Source organism: Chanodichthys erythropterus, chromosome 10, assembly GCF_024489055.1.
Source record: "Chanodichthys erythropterus isolate Z2021 chromosome 10, ASM2448905v1, whole genome shotgun sequence".
NCBI lineage: Eukaryota > Metazoa > Chordata > Actinopteri > Cypriniformes > Xenocyprididae > Chanodichthys > Chanodichthys erythropterus.
In genome coordinates this window covers 23,973,934-23,992,669 of record NC_090230.1, presented here as the reverse complement: position 1 = coordinate 23,992,669, position 18,736 = coordinate 23,973,934, and the positions used below count along the sequence as shown (strand labels likewise).

Below are 18,736 nucleotides of genomic sequence, written 5' to 3'. Positions count from 1 at the left end.
GGTGTTGGTTATGTTTTCACATAATCATTATTTGATCTGAATCACTGAACTCATTTAGAGTTCAATCTCTGAGTTAGAGTTACATTATTGATTACAGCAGAACTGTGATTCTACAGCACAAGATCAGCTTTATCAATATAATCTGAAGGATTTCACAAACAGTTGTTCTGAGCAAAAAAAAAAAAAAAAAAAAATCTTTTAAGTACACACAGACACCAAGAATCATCCTGTGAATCTCAACAACGGTGACAAGCAACATATTCTGATCAACAGATCAACTCTGAACATTAGAAAACAAGCTACTAAAAAGTCACAGAAAAACAGAAAAAAATAAAATAGTGAGAATAAAGGAAATTACTAAGACAATTCAGCTCACAATTTATTCATACAGCAATGCATGATGGGAGCCATGGATGAATTTTGATTGGTGGCTCCCAGAATGCATTGCAACATGCTTTATGATGGCCACCACTGTTGAGATTCACAGGATGATTCTTGATGTCTGTGTGTTTAAATGAAAACAATTTCTCTTTGATCAGAACACCTTTTGCAAAATCCCTCAGATTATATTGATAAAGTTGATCTTCTGTAGATTCACAGTGCTGCTATAATCAATAATGTAAATCTAACTCAGAGATTGGGCTCTAAATGAATTCAGGTCAAATTACAATTATGTGAAAACATAACCAACACCTGACCATCTTTTCTTTTTGCTTGTCTGGCTGTTACATCTCAGTTAACAGCTCAAACTAACCTATTATTAAAAAGTCAAGGGTCAAGAGCTCAACTAAAGCAAACCCTCATCTCCACAATGGTGTCTTAAAAATTGTGATTTTCTCCTTTAGTGATTCTGCTTGTTATCATCAGGTGTCTTCAATAATGCTCAATCATCACTCAATTAATCACATATTTACCTCATTAACTTTAACACTGCTTCAGTGGGTGGAATGAAAAATATGGCAGGACTTCTACTTTCTGACCCCTGAACTACCTCTGGTCAAAGTTAATTTACAGCACATGCAACACATGCAAGAGTAGCTTGTAGGCCTACATGTGGGTGGTGGTCAAATCCGGTGGTGAAGGATTCACACGCAACACTACATTATTATCACAGTTCACACTGTTGTGTGAGTGCACAATCTGTCTCTCACAGTGAGTGTTCACATATTTCAAACACTGTTATCTGAAGATGGTTCATCTGTTTATTTTATGCTACATGTGGCATATGGCTGGTAAGTTTATTTCTTTTAAGACATTAAATCTTGCTTTGGATTTAATACAAAGCAAATGGCTATTTTTTTAATTCTCTGTTAATCATAAATAGAAGATGAAAATTAAGCTGAAAATAAAATGAAATAATTTAAATGAAATGTGGAGGATGTTAAATGTGACAGCTGTTATAGAGCAGTTTAATGATGTGATAGTTTGTCCCAAAGCTTGACTACTCCTGCTACACACTCAAAGTACAGTATGTAGTTTTTCTTCACAAAGAGTAAATATACTTTTAGGTTGTAGTATAAGTATAGGTGAACTGGGACACAGTACATCTGTTGTATCCTTCATTGCCCGTGAAACAAAGGACGCTTTTGGAGGAGGAGGACAGTCTTCATCATGCCATAGTGACACAATCTGCCTCGAGTCTGAATTAGGACACAGCTATATAGTGCGCCTTTAATGAAGCTGACTACACAGGGCACACTCAGTGATGCCAACTAAACAATTTTGTTGCTAGATTTAGCAACTTTTGAAACTACTCCGGCAATTTGTTTAATAAAAAAAATAAAGTTCCTGCATCAGCAGACTCTTTTGTGATTCTGCTGCTGGTCTTCAATTCACATTTACAGGTTACAAACTACCAGACAAGAACCTTAATCTGTATAAAATCTGTTTGTTCTCCAGGTGTGTTTGGTGATTCAGTGTCAGTGATGGAGGGAGATTCAGTCACTTTATACACTGATCTTACTGAAATACATGAAGATGACATACTGTGGAAATATGGACCTGAAAAGTCTCTGATAGCTCAAAATAATAGAGCTACTGGAATCTCTTCCACATCTGATGTTCCTGATGGGAGATTCAGAGACAGACTGAAGCTGGACAATCAAACTGGATCTCTGACCATCACAAACACCAGAACTGAACATGCTGGACTTTATCAACTAGAGATAAGGGGAGCGAAACTGACAGCAAAAACATTCAGTGTTTCTGTCTATGGTGAGTAGAGATCATTTGTCCAGCACATATAGACTGTATATTTTATTTTTCACATACTGAAATTTTATAATTTGAGGTCACAGAAACATTGTGATCACACTAAACACATTAGATGTATCCAGATTTGTTTATTCTCTCATGTTTTTCAGCTCGTCTGCCTCTTCCTGTCATCAGCAGTAACTCTTCACAATGTTCTTCATCATCATCATCATCATCATGTTCATTGGTGTGTTCAGCTGTGAATGTGAGTCATGTGACTCTCTCCTGGTACAAAGGAAACAGTTTATTGTCCAGCATCAGTGTGTCTGATCTCAGCATCAGTCTCTCTCTACCTCTGGAGGTGGAATATCAGGATAAAAACACCTACAGCTGTGTGCTGAACAATCCCATCAGCAACCAGACTCAACATCTGGACATCACTCACCTCTGTCACACATGTGCAGGTACAACAGAGCTGATGTATTTATACACGGAATTACTTTGTTGATTTATCGAGACTGATAACTTAGGATACCTGAGATGATGAATGAGCTTCTTCAGCATTTAGTCATGCCTTTCTTAACAGGTTTGATTTTTCTTCTTCTGTGGAGCACGAAATGAGTTTTAGCAGATGTCTTTTTGGCTTTTTTATTTTAATTTTGAGTTTGTGACAGCTAAAGCTTGTTGAAAACTATGTTTTATTTTTGCTCATTTGTTTTTTCAGAAGTCCACACCCATTGTTGTGATTCTGTTGAAGCTGTGCTCCGATTGGTCGTCACTGCTCTGATGGGCGTGGCTGCTGCAGCAGCTGTTCTTCTGGTCAATGACGTCAGAGCTACAAAAGCTTAATAAAAGAAGAAAATTATATCTCATAAATATTGTGGCATATATTGGATAATCAGTAAAAAATAAAATATGTGTGGTCTAATTGTTAAGTGATGGTGAAAAGAGGCTTTGCTTACAAGTTCTTTCCTTTGAACTGGATTGTAAAAAAAGTTAATTCCCAGAATCTGGTGTATTATTTAGGGCCATCTGCTGGCCAAAATGATGAATATTCTGCAATATTTAATTTGATTCTTTAATGCCTTCCATTTTACATTTCTTTGTTAATTAGTTTTCATATTTTTTACTTAATTTGTTCTTGCTTTTTTCAGTTTTTCATATGCAGCAACCCCACAAATACATGTAAAAATATTTGACACACCAGTAAATCACTGTAGAATTAAACTGAAAATTGAATATTACCTACCAAACTGATATACATCTATAAATCATGTATAAGCCTCAATTTTAAAATTTTGAGGGGGTATCAAAATAAACATAAACTATTAATTGTATGAATAACTGCAGTTGATTAGAAACAGTTTTTTTTCAGTATATTCAGTTTATTTAAAATGAAACAAAGTGAAAATATACACTTCATAAAAAAGCTCATGAAAAATAGTTCAATAAAGTGCAACAGAGAACAGTGATAGACCCATTTTCAGCAGCCTTAGTTCTGGAAGTATTTTACCTATTTATTTTCTCTATATGGAATTCACTAACAGATCCATTATTCAAACTCCAATATGAATCACAGCATTACAAACTTTACTCTGAAGCACCCCTCCATAATGATTGATTCTATAATTGAATTTTCTTTAGTATTATATGTAGTTTTTAATATGGTATTTGTCGATCAAATGGATTTTGTTACTGATCTTGAATACTAAAGGCTTCAGAAGAACCTTAACTTCAGATATCGCAGCGAGTCTGCCTGAGAGGTTTACAGAATCTTTAAAAAAAAAAAAAAAACCTTTTTCATATGGAGAAAATAAAGAAGACTTTAACTTCCAGACTCTGTGCTGCCATACAAGTTTCAAAGTTGTAAATAAACATTACAGATATTATTGCTCTTTTCTTTTCTCAAAGACTGGAAAATGATGTCAACTTCTGAGGAACAATGAAAACTCTAAACAGTGACATTTCATCCTTGTCTTGATGCTACAAACAGTAAAAACATAATTATTTTTTAAAAGCACTTAATACACAATTGCTCTGCGTAAAAGCATAGGCTAAAATATTAAATGTACTGCAGGATTATAAGATGTAAATATCAGTACTTTTTTATATGTACTATCAAATACCTAATCAATAAGCTTATTCATAATATCCTTGAATTAATTTCCTTGCTTTATAATAAAATTAGAAATTAACACCCAGCTAGAAAATCTGAGCATCACAGTTAATATTATCTCTGTTTGCAGTAGACATAAAGAATAAAGATAAGTGCTTCGTTGTTAATAAGCATTTCATCATGTTTCCGGCTTTCCGCTCATTTTCCTTTTATTTCATTTAATGGGAATAATGTTGCTGAAGCTGTTGTGATCTTCTCAGATTATTTGACCTCTGTTTTTTACACTGTCATTAAGGATCTGTAAGAGAACAACAAATCACAGAAGGTTAATGATAAAAATTAACAGCTACAGAAATGAGCACATCTGTCATTAATCTGTGAATTAGGTTTGAAATGTTTAGTTCTTATCAGGAAGATTTTGTCAAATCAACAGATCTGAATGATGTAATTTCATAGTTACTAGCAAGACAAACTACAGTAGAGCAGTATCTTACCTCGCTGATGAACTTTCTTCAGTAACTCCTTGTTCATTTTCTTCCATGTCTGCTTTGAAAAACAAATCGCACACACAATGAAACACTAATTTTGCACAATAAAGATGTTTTCCTCTCATAGTTTCTGTAGGTGATACTTGCCATTTCTCAAGGTCCTACGGCGACGGTAAATCACAGAAGCAACTGCAGCTACACACACCAGCAGAAAAACAGCAACACTTATTCCTGCTGCAAAACCTGAAGAACGACCTGAACCTGGAACAGATGAAGACAGAAAGTCATTAGTGTGATTATATGTGTCAGATTGATCTATAACATCACACAATGAGATATCAGACAGTCTGAGAGAGTAAATCTAAATCTGATACTGTTTAAATGTGAACACTGTTTTATACAGTGAAGTCAAAATACAGTTGCATCAGTGACAAGTCACTGAGCAACTAAAATAAAGAGATGTAACAAGACCCTCTTTCTTTATATTCCAATGTAAAGGTGTTTTCACTGACTGAAAGACTAAATTACACTCACCAGTGACAGTAACATCAAAGCTCTTTACACTGCTGACGCTGATGCTGCGGCGACGACGATGGACACTGCCGCTGATGCTCTTCAGTGTATATTCTCCAGAGTCTGTGTTTCTGGTGTTTGTGATGGTCAGAGATCCAGTCTGATGATCCAGCTTCAGTCTGTCTCTGAATCTCTCATCACACTGATCATCTTTACAGATCTTACTCTGATCTCCAGTGATTTCAGCTATGCGAATCTCATTAAAATACCACACCATCGAATCACCATCGACACCAGGATCTAAAATGACAGATTCTCCCTTCTTAACCTTTCTCTTCATTTTATCTCGTTCAGCAGCAGAAACACCTGAAAGACAATCCAATAGAGCTTGAAGGATATTTTGGGGGGAAAGAAACTCCATAAAAAAACTAAAATACATGCAATTGTACATATTACAAGTTCTTTCTTGAATTTCAACCTGTAAAGTGATTTTTTTTTCTGAAAAAGTTTAAGAAAGCCCATTTGGCCATTTGTCCAATTCGGAATAAATATGGCATTTATAAATATGGCATTTATTTTCTGGGGGGAAAAGTTATGTAAGAAATGACAGACTTCCACTCAAAGATGGGCAGTTGATCATGCTCATTCCCCAAAATGGCTTAATTATAGAGAATTAGAAGTAGAAGAGAGTAGAAAAGACAGAGAACAAGAAGTCAATGTTTTAGTTGTTTCTGCAGCATTTGGGATGATATGACATTCTGAATTAATGGACATCAACTGTAGAATGGAAACAGGTGAGGAACCCTGTGGGTTAAGTGTTTGGCGTGCTGTCCGAGGAGAGGGCTCCAAGCTCTGTATTTTGGCCCGAACCCTGAGTCCCAGAGATTCCTGGCTGTGGTAGGAGCCAGAAAAGAGTGAGGGGAACATAAGTGAGTCAAGTACATATATATAGGCTTCCTCTCATGCTGATTGGAATGACGTGTTGATTGGATAGATCATTTGAATGTGTTCCTCAAGAAATTTGTTAATGAAACATAAAACGAAAAAGCAGCTCTAATTGTAATTGCAATAAAAAACAAGTAATGATGTGATATTATGTAATTAAACCAGCATTCAAACATTCATTAAATGACACTCACCACGAACTGTAACACTGAAGATCTTTTCACTGTCGCTGCCCCCGCTAGTAATCAGTAGTCTATATTCTCCAGAGTCTGTGGTTCTGGTGTTCATGATGGTCAGAGATCCAGTCTCTTCATCCAGCTTCAGCCTGTCTTTGAATCTCCCATCACCATCTTTACACTGAACGTCTGTACAGGTCTTACTGGGATCTCCATTGATTTGAGCGATGCGGATGTCGTTAAAATACCATTTCATTCTGTCTTGTTGGTTTTTTATAACACCAGTGATTAGAGTGACTGAATCTCCCTCCATCACTGACACTCCACCTGAAACAACACCAGATGAACAACTGAAAAAAAGTTTATCTTTTCAGTTCAGATCATAAAAATTGAGGGGACAAAAAATGCCTGGATTTAAAATATAATACATGACACATGCAAAGATACAGCATAAAATTTGCATATTTACTCAAACAAACATTCATCATTCTCATTCAATCAGAAAATTCTACCAGAGTTTTTCGGGGGAATGCAAAGTTTCTTGTTAAGTCATTAGTTGTCACACAACTCTAGCAAAGATTAATCTACGTATGTTTAATTTATACAGTGAATCCTATGCATACAGTGTAATTACAATTATATTTATAGCTATTTATTATGACATTTCTGTACTTGAATACTACTGTTAGACCTAACTATTAGTAACTGGTCTATTGTATTTATCTCTTTTATTTTGTGTAGTCTTATTTTTACTGTCTGTTTATTTGTCTTTAATGTTTTAACTTTATAAGTCAAGAGTTTTTGCTGTGCTATCACAGTACTTAAAGTGTTTAAATGAGAAGCAAGGTTACATTTGTCTTAAACTGTCATGAGCCAGGTTTGATTTTCTCCTTATTTCTTTTGTTCCTCTCTCTTTATTGCCACTTTGGCTCAGCTGTTTGTCATTGCAATCAGCACTCGCGCTGATTTGCCTTCACACCTGTTTCTTCTCTGCTCTGATATTCTTTGCTATTTCTCCGTGCTGTTTTCTCGCTTCTTTGCCAGATGATTATTATCCATGTTGTGGCTTTTAACGCTGTTCTACTCACATCCAGATATCCTTTAATGATTGATTGTGTGTCTATCTCAGTCGTAGTCTCAGTAGCCACCCAGATACCTGACTTACTGAACCCCTTGTTTGTCAAACCTGGTTTCTGCCAGCTGCCAGGCAACCAGCAATTCATCTACCTCCTGTGGTGCTTCCAGGTCTGGGACTGAGCGACTGAGTTCTGCGAGCCTCCGCCAGATCTGTATTCCATTTTCATTTTCTGTCTGTGTACCAGCTGCGAGCGCCTAAGAGGACAGTGCTTGGCAGTCTGCCTATGTTGGGCTTTTTGAACTGTTAATAAATTCTGTCTAAATCGCTTCTGGGTCATCTGCTTCACACAACATAAACATTTTTATTTGAATTTTATTTCATTCAGCATTTGAATGAAAACCGTAATTTGATCTGAATCGTAAGTTTTGTGATCTGTTGCACCACATTTATGGCATTTCTCGGTTCTGCACAGGTCTGAGTCCAACTTTCAAAATAATAGACCTGCGTCAGTTCTATGTAGCACATTTAGGGGTCACTTCAGGTTCGTGTATGATTTTTTTGGACCTGTGATGACCTCTAACCTCAGCATCTCTCTTCTTTGTTAAAACTATCAGCTTGCCAATGGAAAGACAATTTAGATTTAATACTGTTCTGAATCAGCTACAGGTAAAGAGAAAAGCAGCACTAATTGTAACTGCTTCAAAAAAACAAATGAATGATGTGATATTATGTGAATAAACACATTAAACCTGCTTTTAAACATTCGTTAAATGACACTCACCATGAACAGTAACACTGAAGATCTTTTGACGGTCGCTGCCCCCGCTGGTGATCCATAGTTTATAAAGTCCAGCATCTGTGGTTCTGGTGTTCATGATGGTCAAAGATCCAGTCTGATGATCCAGTTTCAGTCTGCCTCTGAATCTCTCATCACCATCTTTACACTGAACATCTGTACAGGTCTTACTGGGATCTCCATTGATTTGAGCGATGCGGATGTCATTAAAATACCATTTCATTCTGTCTTGATGGGTTTTTTCAACACCAGTGTGTAGAGTGACTGAATCTCCCTCCATCACAAACACTCCACCTGTATCAACACCAGACACACCTGAAGAAGAAATGAACAAATGAAAGAATTTTAATCTTTTCACTTCAGATCATAAAAATTGTGTAAAAAAAAATAAAACTCACTGAGACAAACATTCATCATTCTCATTCAATCATTAGAAAATTGTCACAAATTCAATGATTAATTAATGTTTAGTGCTTTAAAATCTAATGTTAACTATTACCATTATATATTTATGGAAAATTATGTTTTTTATATCTGTTTGTGTCAGGAATTAAAACTGTTCAAACACAGACAATGTCTTTTTCTCTTTTTTCAGAATTTATTAAAAACTCTGGAACAAAGTAAGGAATAATTTACAACAGGCTGCTTAATTATTAGAAAAATACATCTCAGGTGTATTTTATATTAAATGGCCCATTATGAATTTTTCCTCCTTGGTCATCACACCAAGACATTGTTTAGGCGTTTTATTTTAAGTTTCTATTACAAATCATTTTAGTGTTATTGATAGCGCACCAATCCATTGTTATTGGAGAGTGATAGATTAAGCGTGTTCAAGTCTGTGAACTAAAAATTGTGATGTAGATGTGGGACTATTTTACTGATAAAGTCGCAGACCAGCACTGACAAGAAGTTTCTGTACGCATGAATGTTTTTGCGTGTCTGTACTGTAGGGCTGGGCGATATGACCTAAAAAAAAAAATCTCCGATTTTTTCACACCAAACCCGATTTTCGATTTTAATCGATTTTTTTTTTTTTTTCTATTTAAAAACAAACAACAACCGACAAAGAAATTGCTCAAAACAAATGTACTCTTTATTTTGTTCAGATTTTCGCTTATGCAGTTTATGATGACCACAAACATTACTTGTTCATCCTTCTGAGATTGTCCCCATTGTAAAACCGATCGTTTAAAAATATAGTAAATTCATCATTTGATAGAAAACACTTATTTAAAAATAAAAAAGACAATATTACCACTTTAACCAGCAGGTGGCGGCAAAGTAGCATGTATTTGCGCATTTGTGAGCCATTTCCTCTAATCGTTTTTCACTTTGTTTTTGACTAAATGTTAAACATTATAAAGTAACTATGTTTACAAATATATTTTGTCAATGTGAAGTATGAAATACTTACAAAACTTAAGAAAAACAATAACTTTTATGGTGAATTAATTAAACAGGAAGTGATACCGCACTTTTACCTTGTAATCACAGCAGCTGTCAGTCAATGCAGCGCAAGATCAATGATTTCAGCACTCTTATAAAAACACACATTTTATTAAATGAATCTAACTAAAGTGTACAATAAATATTTAATTTTTGAAGCTTTTTTTTCACATAAAAGTGTGAAAACTGATGTTCGAATTGAATTTAGCCGAGGAGGAACACTGAGGTACGTCCTTATTTATTTATTTTGTATGCGTGTTATGTTTGAATAACTAAATTGATGCTATGCCTATTTAAGTGACTATAATCTGATTAGAAACTAAGTATTACACTACTGATGCTCAACACACCAGCAAATGACATCTCACCGGAAGTTTTCGAGCTGGCTTATATTAATGCGGAAGTTCTACAGAACGCTCCGTGCATATAGTCCATTCCAAACAACGGATGAAACGGTGCCTTTCTTTGGAAGGAGCTCTGCGCTGTTACCTGCCATGTTGTCTGTGTGCGGCTGACTGTACGGTAAGCTGGGGGAGGGCGAGCCCACTCTGAACTACGGAAGCCTAAGGGGAGAGCCGGTGGTGGAAGTTAAAGAGAAAACCGATTTTCATTAAAAACAAATCGCCCTTAACGTCAAATTCGAGTTAATCGATAAAATCGATTTATCGCCCAGCCCTACTGTACTGTATGTATGTCATCTGAAGATGCAACTTAGGTAATTTCCAAACAACAGGTTTATTTACAGGCTTTGTCAGACAAGCGATGTAAGCAAGTAAGTAACTGAGAATTGGGGAGTTGCAGTAGAAATGCCATTAGATAACAGTCTTATCTGGTACAGATGCTGGGAGTAGGAGATGGTGGACTGGATGACTGAAGTGGATGGCAGATGATTGAAGAAGGGTGAAGAGAATCACACAGGTAAGTGTTGACATGACATGGTTAGATTCAGATATTAAATAATGAAACTATCATATTTAAAAAAATATTAATTTCATAAGATATTTGTCACTGTAAAGCCATTAAATTATTCTGGGTTCTCCTTCAAGGAGTGTAAATAAAACTTTCAGAATCTTTACTTTGTAAAATATTTTAACAGTATAGTTATTGAACAAAAGTCAATTCTTTTATTGATCAAATAAACATAATAGTACAAACTTTGCTGTATTGATTGTTTTGAACAAGTATTCACTTACTATTTCACTTATTATTCAAAACATATTTAGCTGAAGTAAGCCCCTTCTCCACCATATATATTTAGTATATACAGTATGATCTTTTATCATTTTCTCCACAAAATGTATTGCTCCATTAAACATTTTTTGTCACATACAGCAAACATCTCCTCACTATCCGCTAGCTGCCTGTCCCCTGAACACACTGTAAAAAAACGCGGTCTCTGTAGTCGCCACAAGCTCTGAAAACGGCAATAAAACAAACTGGTGCAGCCTGGACCACGAAACATAATAAACATGCTCCTGCCAATAACCGACAAGAATGATATTGCTGGAAATCTCAGAAGCATAGACCAGGAGACTTTGGGATATCTTTAAGCATAAGTTACTCTTTATTGAGAAACACGCTGTGCGTCGCTGTGGTCATCCAAAGTCTAACTAAGGCAGTGTACATTGAAGTTTATATACATTTTAGGGGGCAGTGCTTAGTGATAGAGACAAAGTACCAAGGAGACAACAAAGCATGCAAATTAAGTATTCAGGTATAGGAACCGGCCCCAGACGCTAGAGTGTCACAAGTCCTAATCCAATCAGCATACTTATTCAAAGAATGGGACAGGGGCTCCAAGAGCCATTAACGACTAAAGGTGAGAATCTCAGTAATCTGACTCATTAGACATACAATAAATAGAACAGGAACTGGCAGAAAACTCTTGCTAGAAACTTTGCTAAACAGAATCATTCATCTGATGTCGTCATCTTTACCTTAAAATGCTAAATACAATGTACTTCACCTTAGTAATTCATGTGAGTTTATGTCAGGATGTAGGGTCATCAGATCTTAAACAGATTCTTAAATTTGTAAGATGCAAGATGTATGTAGAGTGTTTTCTCATCCGCAATACGTCTTTAAGATGTTTCCTGTTAGATGTCATATAGATATTTATAAGATGTCGTTAAGATATTTAAGATTTAGAATGTACACTACCGTTCAAAAGTTTGGGGTCAGTAAGATTGTTTAATGTTTTAAAAGAAGTATCTTCTGCTCACCAAGCCTGCATTTATTTGATTAAAAATACAAACAAAAACAGTAATATTGTGAAATATTATTCCAATTTAAAACAGCTGTTTTCTATGTCAATATACAGTAAAGTATAATTTATTCCTATGATCAAAGCTGAATTTTCAGCATCATTACTCCAGTCTTCAGTGTCACATGATCCTTCAGAAATCAATCTAATATGATGATTTGATGCTCAAGAAACATTTATGAATTGGAATAATATTTCACAATATTACTGTTTTTGTTTGTATTTTTAATCAAATAAATGCAGGCTTGGTGAGCAGAAGATATTTCTTTTAAAACATAAAAAAAATCGTACTGACCCCAAACTTTTGAACGGTAGTGTATGTAAAGTTGCTTTTTTTTCATACTTATGAGTACCTGTCAGTTTTTACTGTACCTGTCAGTTTTTAGTTTGACCGCACTGCAGAGTAGTGTGCAAGGTGGAGATGGTTCTACTATGGATTCAATATTTGTATGCTGTGAACTTTAAAGAATGACACCACAGAGCTAACTGGAATCAATGTTTATTCGTTGGAGCACAATAAAAAAAAAAGACACTGTTTGCATTTTACATCCATCTGCATGGGCATGCATCAGATGCTTGTTCACTCCTACTACCAATACCAGCGGCTTAATGGAAAGATGCTACAATTAGCAAATTCTAAATATTTTGTTGCTCTTAAACTTGTGATTTCATATCATCTAAGTAGCCTATGTAACAACTTGTCTTTTCAATGTAGTAATGATACAAGCTCAGAGATATTTAGAATCGGTTGATGTCTTGGTGAAGAAAAAAATATGAGATGCAGGAAAAATAATCTTTTTGTCAAAGTTTTTGCATTCTCTCGCAAATGCAATTTATTCTTTTAAAACAGTATAGATGATTACGTTGGGGTAATTCAACCGTTTCACATAATCAGAAACATGAATGTGTATGTCAGGCGCCACACACACAAAAACTAAGTATGTAAGGGCGTTTGCTCTGCTGCACATAGTCCTCGTGCCACGACTTGGCCATCCTAAAAAATTATTTTCTAGATCCGCCCCTGCTGTTCAAAACAAAATAACCCAAGTACAGGTTTCTGCAAGACATTAACAACTGATGGGCGAGGCCATAATTAGAGGGGCGTTTTTGAGAGCGTTACCTGATTTTCCAACATCAGAGTGTGAGTGTGAGTGTGAGAAGGGTTTAGGGGTGGGGTCGTATGAAGGGGATCATTTTCATTGCATGATATAGTCTATAAACACACACCAGTTTGAAAACACCCAAAAATACAGAAACGCCCACTTTTGTTCCGCAGCACCTCGTACTCAAATAACCTCCCAACGACATTTCTAACCAGGAAGGACATCCATCCCCTCTCCCCGGAAAACACAATTTCTACCGAGGGGGACCCCAGACACATTGCATTTAAATTAATTTTCGAGTTAAAACAGCAATATCCTATTTTAGAAACATTTTTCTTTTGAGCGTAAAGTTTAGAGCTGGTGCGAAATGAAACTGCGTCACGTGCGTCGTCTTAAAGATTGTAGCCTAAATATTACATGGTTTACCAAGTACAAAACACAATGCGAGCGAAATAAAAGTAATTAAATGAATTTCCGTCGAGTATTAGCTATTAGAGCTGGCACCAAATGAAACTGCGTCACGCCCTTTGTTCGTTATTATCGACCGAAGAGATACTGTAACAAACACATTGTAGAGTAAAACAGTACAGCCTTACCTTGATAGAGTAAAAATGAACCAGCTGAGAGAAAAATTAAGAGAACACCCATTTTTTACCGATTTTCATTAGACAAAAATGCGCTCAGATTCTGAGAAATAATGGCGTCTCGATCTCTCTTCCGCCTTAATGCTAGTTCAGGTGAAAGTGAAAGTGCTTAACCAAAGCATTTGGGTCCTCCCTAACTGACGTGCCGCGATGAACACAACAAAAACACAACATGCTTACACAAAAACATTGTTATACATACAAAACCGGTATCCTGTTCGGTTTGTAAAATAATTCAGTGTGTAAATATTATTATAGCATTAGATAGCTTCATCAACTACAAAAGCGTTTGATTCTTCAAGAAAAAAACAGCATTGTTCTGAACTAATAATATAATTTGTTTTGTTTTGGAGATTATGTAAGCTACATAGCATTTGCTTTACACATTTGCATTTATCATTTATGTGAAAGAAACTGAACGCTGCCTTCAGATCCTCCTGGGAAGCTCCTCAAACACAATGCATTGTGCAGTTTCATATTTCGGAACACTTTACTTAAAGCCTTTTATATATATAATGCGTTATGAAGGTATTTTAATGCCTTGTAATGCACCTTATAATAATCTAATAAATAATTGTAACCGCAGTTACAGTATTATCTATGCGGATGATTGTGTGAGTGTTTAATGATCCAGGCTCGCGTCCGCAGCGATGTATCTTCGCGTTTAGTGAAGACAGCTTTTAGCTATTGTGGCGCGACAACAGTCCCGTAGTGTAGGGTGTCAAATCCAAACTTAGCAAGGGCCATGCCGAGGGTTGTGAATAAAAGCAGGGGCCAGAGGATTTTTTCATTTATTGAAGAAATATAGGCTAAGTGTATTACGGTATAAAACCCTCACAATTCATTAAACCACATTTATCAAAACAATGAGGTTTGGGTTGTAATTTTAATTGAGTTGGAACACATTTGTGTTACAGCAGGCTTTTTTTTTTTTTTTTTTTTAATCTTTATTAAAACAAGAAATAAGGTCTCTAACCACCATAACTGCATAAAACAGTACTTTAAAATTGAAAGCCATTTCAATTTCAGAAAAAAAATTTGATTAAGCAAAATTGTCAACAAATTATAGGCTATTATCAAACCAACACTTATTCAGACACCTTGGACATTTCATTCATTATTACGGTTTAAAAAAGATGGTATAATAAAATATGACAAGATCAAGTGTCTGAATATTTTTTGGTTTGACTGTATAAATAATAATGGTATACAGACAACAAATGGCATCTGATATTGTACAAACCCGATTTCAAAAAAGTTGGGACACTGTACAAATTGTGAATAAAAACAGAATACAATGATGTGGAAGTTTCAAATTTCAATATTTTATTCAGAATACAACATAGATGACATATCAAATGTTTAAACTGAGAAAATGTATCATTTTAAGGGAAAAATAAGTTGATTTTAAATTTCATGGCATCAACACATCTCAAAAAAGTTGGGACAAGGCCATGTTTCCCACTGTGTGGCATCCCCTCTTCTTTTTATAACAGTCTGCAAACGTCTGGGGACTGAGACAAGTTGCTCAAGTTTAGGAATAGGAATGTTGTCCCATTCTTGTCTAATACAGGCTTCTAGTTGCTCAACTATCTTAGATCTTCTTTGTCGCATCTTCCTCTTTATGATGCGCCAAATGTTTTCTATGGATGAAAGATCTGGACTGCAGGCTGGCCATTTCAGTACCCGGATCCTTCTTCTACGCAGCCATGATGTTGTAATTGATACAGTATGTGGTCTGACATTGTCATGTTGGAAAATGCAAGTTCTTCCCTGAAAGAGACGACGTCTGGATGGGAACATATGTTGTTCTAGAACTTGGATATACCTTTCAGCATTGATGGTGCCTTTCCAGATGTGTAAGCTGCCCATGCCACATGCACTCATGCAACCCCATACCATCAGAGATGCAGGCTTCTGAACTGAGCGCTGATAACAACTTGGGTTGTCCTTGTCCTCTTTAGTCCAGATGACATGGTGTCCCAGTTTTCCAAAAAAAAACTTCACATTTTGATTCGTCTGACCACAGAACAGTTTTCCACTTTGCCACAGTCCATTTTAAATGAGCCTTGGCCCAGAGAAAATGCCTGGTCCTCTGGATCATGTTTAGATATTGCTTCTTTTTTGACCTATAGAGTTTTAGCCGGCAACGGCGAATGGCACGGTGGATTGTGTTTACCGACAATGTTTTCTGGAAGTATTCCTGAGCCCATGTTGTGATTTCCATTACAGTAGCATTCCTGTAAGTGATGCAGTGCCATCTAAGAGCCCGAAGATCACAGGCATTCAGTATGGTTTTCCGGCCTTGACCCTTACGCACAGAGATTGTTCCAGATTCTCTGAATCTTTGGATGATATTATGCACTGTAGATGATGATAACTTCAAACTCTTTGCAATTTTCTCGGAGAAACTCCTTTCTGATATTGCTCCACTATTTTTCGCCACAGCTTTGGGGGAATTGGTGATCCTCTGCCCATCTTGAATTCTGAGAGCTCTTTTTACACCCAATCATGTTGCCAGTTGACCTAATAAGTTGCAAATTGGTCCTCCAGCTGTTCCTTATATGTACATTTAACTTTTCCGGCCTCTTATTGCTACCTGTCCCAACTTTTTTGGAATGTGTAGCTCTCATGAAATCCAAAACGAGCCACTCTTAGGCCTATTTGATTATATATATATATATATATATATATATATATATATATATATATGAGTTATTCTACGAAACGGGTGCCATTTGGGTCCGCAACATTTGATCAGATGCATAAGGCACAAAAAATGTCCCAAAGTCTGTTTCTAAAGCTTAAAGTTATTAATTCAAGTGTTCTTTTTAACATGATATATGATCAAATGTTTTTTTTGAAGATTAGCATACTATTTTTAATAATTTTTAATTATTACATAGCCAATTTCACATGTCCGTGTTAACCAACATGACACTTGCATCTAAAATATCACCAAATAAGTTATATATTTTTTTCAAACATATACTATTTTCAGGATTATATGTGTGTCCCTGTTTACACAAAATATATTTATTCACAATAAACCTTATTTTTTTTGTAAATATTTTATGATTTGTGTGCGTCCCTCAGTTTGACTTACCACCCCGTCACACTAACTTGTTTTATCTATAAATAATGCACTGTTCCTTTAAATGACATCACAAAGCCTAAGTGACATCATTTGAGCCTTATAGCCACCAAGAACAAAAGCAGGCAACTATGTACATTTTTTTTTTACATTGTTTATTTGTTGCTTTTTCATGTTAGGCAGGGCCCGTCAAGCTTAAACTTACCACCCCGTCATGCAAAATAGTTTTTTTATTATTTCTTTTACATTATTAATACAAAGATAATTATATTTCAGATTGAATGCATGTTTGCTATTTGAGAAACTTGACCACATGGGTGATTTGCGGACATTTTGGGATGAAATTTACCACCCCGTCACAAAAACGTGACGGGGTGGTACATTTCATCCCAAAATGTCCCCTGATAAAAATCACATTCTGGGGGGTAAAACTTTTTTTTTGGCAGGGTTCCCTTGGTAAAATGTGCATTCCAAGGGCTAAATATCATGTTATTTGGGCTCGCTTCAACCCGTGGACATGAAAAACAACCCACCGCAACAGTGTAAAAGTAGCCTAGCCCAATTTCACAGGAAAAATGCAGACTTGGCAACACTGTTTGGTTTATTAATTCACTCATTCACTCACACACTTTTTAGTCAATTTGAAGGTCTCAGTTTTTAAGGTTTAAAACCAGCAGATCATATCAAACACTTTGTCCATACCACCCCGTCACATCAGTTACCACCCCGTCACATTTACCATCCCGTCACAGGGTCATTTTGTTAAAGGTTTATGGAAAGAAAATGAAATATTACATAAATTAATGTTGAATGATGTTCTTGTTGTGTGGACTGATCAGATAAATGTAACTTTATTTGTATTTTTTAAGTAAATTCATTTTTTCAGTACAAACAATAAGGCCATTGAAAGGTCAAATTCATGTTTCAAGATTAAAAATCTAAAAATAAAAAATATATATTAAATTACAGACTTTCTATTGATGGTTTCCAAAAAAGGGACATTTTACTGTTAGGAAAACATTAGATTTTAAAAATCTATTTCTTGTTTTACTACTCCAATGGCCTACATATTGTCCGTGACGGGGTGGTACAAGAATGGCTTCCTTGCCTTAATAAAAAGGATAATATTAATAAAGATTTTGTGCCTAAGGTGGGAAAATATGTTTTTTGAAGGATTAACATATCTTTCAATTTGTAGGTTTATATATATATGCATCACATGTCTCTGTACTAAAATATTCTGCTATGTGAGATCAGAATATAACGTTAAGGCACAAGCTGATATGTAATTTTTTTTAGTGCATAAATAAATGAGATTTATGTGCCACCCCAGACTGGTTGCTGACCCCTGCCTGGCCACCCCAATGAAAAAATCCTGGCTCCGCCACAAAACGTGTAATTTGTTACAATGGAGACCATAAACACTCCACAGACATCAAGAACCATGTTTCTCATCAGTGGTGATATGCTTCATATGGTCTCTTGAGTTTTATACTGTGGTGCCTCCCAGCATGAAGCATGTCACCACTGATGAGAAAAATGTATTGATTCTTGATGTCTGTGTTTTATAGTGCAAAAGGTTTCTTTAAAATATTCATGTTTTCTTCACACTAAGAAAAAAAAAAAAAAAAAGAAAAAAGAAAAAAGAACTGACCTGTTCACTAAAAGGTTCTCTGTGAACCCAAAATAATTCTTCTGTTGAATAACTGTGAAATCCACCCCTTTGAACCCTTTTCATTTAAGAGTAGGACAGGAAAAAACCCTTCACATACAAACCACATGCACTAAATGCACAAGCTGTTTGTTCACCCAAAACATCATGTCTGAAGAAAAGAAACCGCAGCAAGTTTCAGTTTGACTAGAAGTGCATACTTCAGT

General features: G+C 35.7%; 3 protein-coding genes across 3 annotated transcripts in view; 2 read left to right on the top strand and 1 right to left on the bottom strand.

The window, feature by feature from the left end:
- The window catches only part of LOC137027975 (SLAM family member 9-like), a 43,833-nt gene that overhangs the window by 16,822 nt on the left and 8,275 nt on the right, over positions 1-18,736 (top strand). The gene's annotated exons all lie outside the window — the stretch shown is intronic.
- On the top strand, positions 1,226-3,042 carry LOC137029352 (CD48 antigen-like). The gene is made up of 4 exons (XM_067398944.1): positions 1,226-1,232; positions 1,900-2,214; positions 2,364-2,657; positions 2,918-3,042. Exons 1-4 carry the CDS (start codon positions 1,226-1,228, stop codon positions 3,040-3,042), a joined length of 741 nt encoding a protein of 246 aa, XP_067255045.1.
- Positions 3,549-13,861, bottom strand: LOC137027978 (uncharacterized). The gene is made up of 5 exons (XM_067396641.1): positions 13,717-13,861; positions 8,291-8,620; positions 5,332-5,676; positions 4,804-5,058; positions 3,549-4,607 (listed from the first exon to the last, which is right to left on the bottom strand). The coding sequence occupies exons 1-4, from the start codon at positions 13,766-13,768 to the stop codon at positions 4,919-4,921; spliced, it is 867 nt and encodes a 288-aa protein (XP_067252742.1). The 5' UTR covers positions 13,769-13,861; the 3' UTR covers positions 3,549-4,607; positions 4,804-4,918.

Excerpts from the sequence above, each read along its gene's own strand:
- LOC137029352 (XM_067398944.1), top strand. Across the intron at positions 2,215-2,363 it reads ATTCAGTGTTTCTGTCTATG|CTCGTCTGCCTCTTCCTGTC; the intron begins GTGAGTAGAGAT and ends CATGTTTTTCAG. Across the intron at positions 2,658-2,917 it reads CCTCTGTCACACATGTGCAG|AAGTCCACACCCATTGTTGT; the intron begins GTACAACAGAGC and ends TTGTTTTTTCAG.
- LOC137027978 (XM_067396641.1), bottom strand. The coding sequence starts at position 13,768 with ATGGGTGTTCTCTTAATTTTTCTCTCAGCTGGTTCATTTTTACTCTAT. Across the intron at positions 5,677-8,290 it reads CTTCAGTGTTACTGTTCATG|GTGTTTCTGCTGCTGAACGA; the intron begins GTGAGTGTCATT and ends ATTGTCTTTCAG. Across the intron at positions 5,059-5,331 it reads CTTTGATGTTACTGTCACTG|GTTCAGGTCGTTCTTCAGGT; the intron begins GTGAGTGTAATT and ends CATCTGTTCCAG.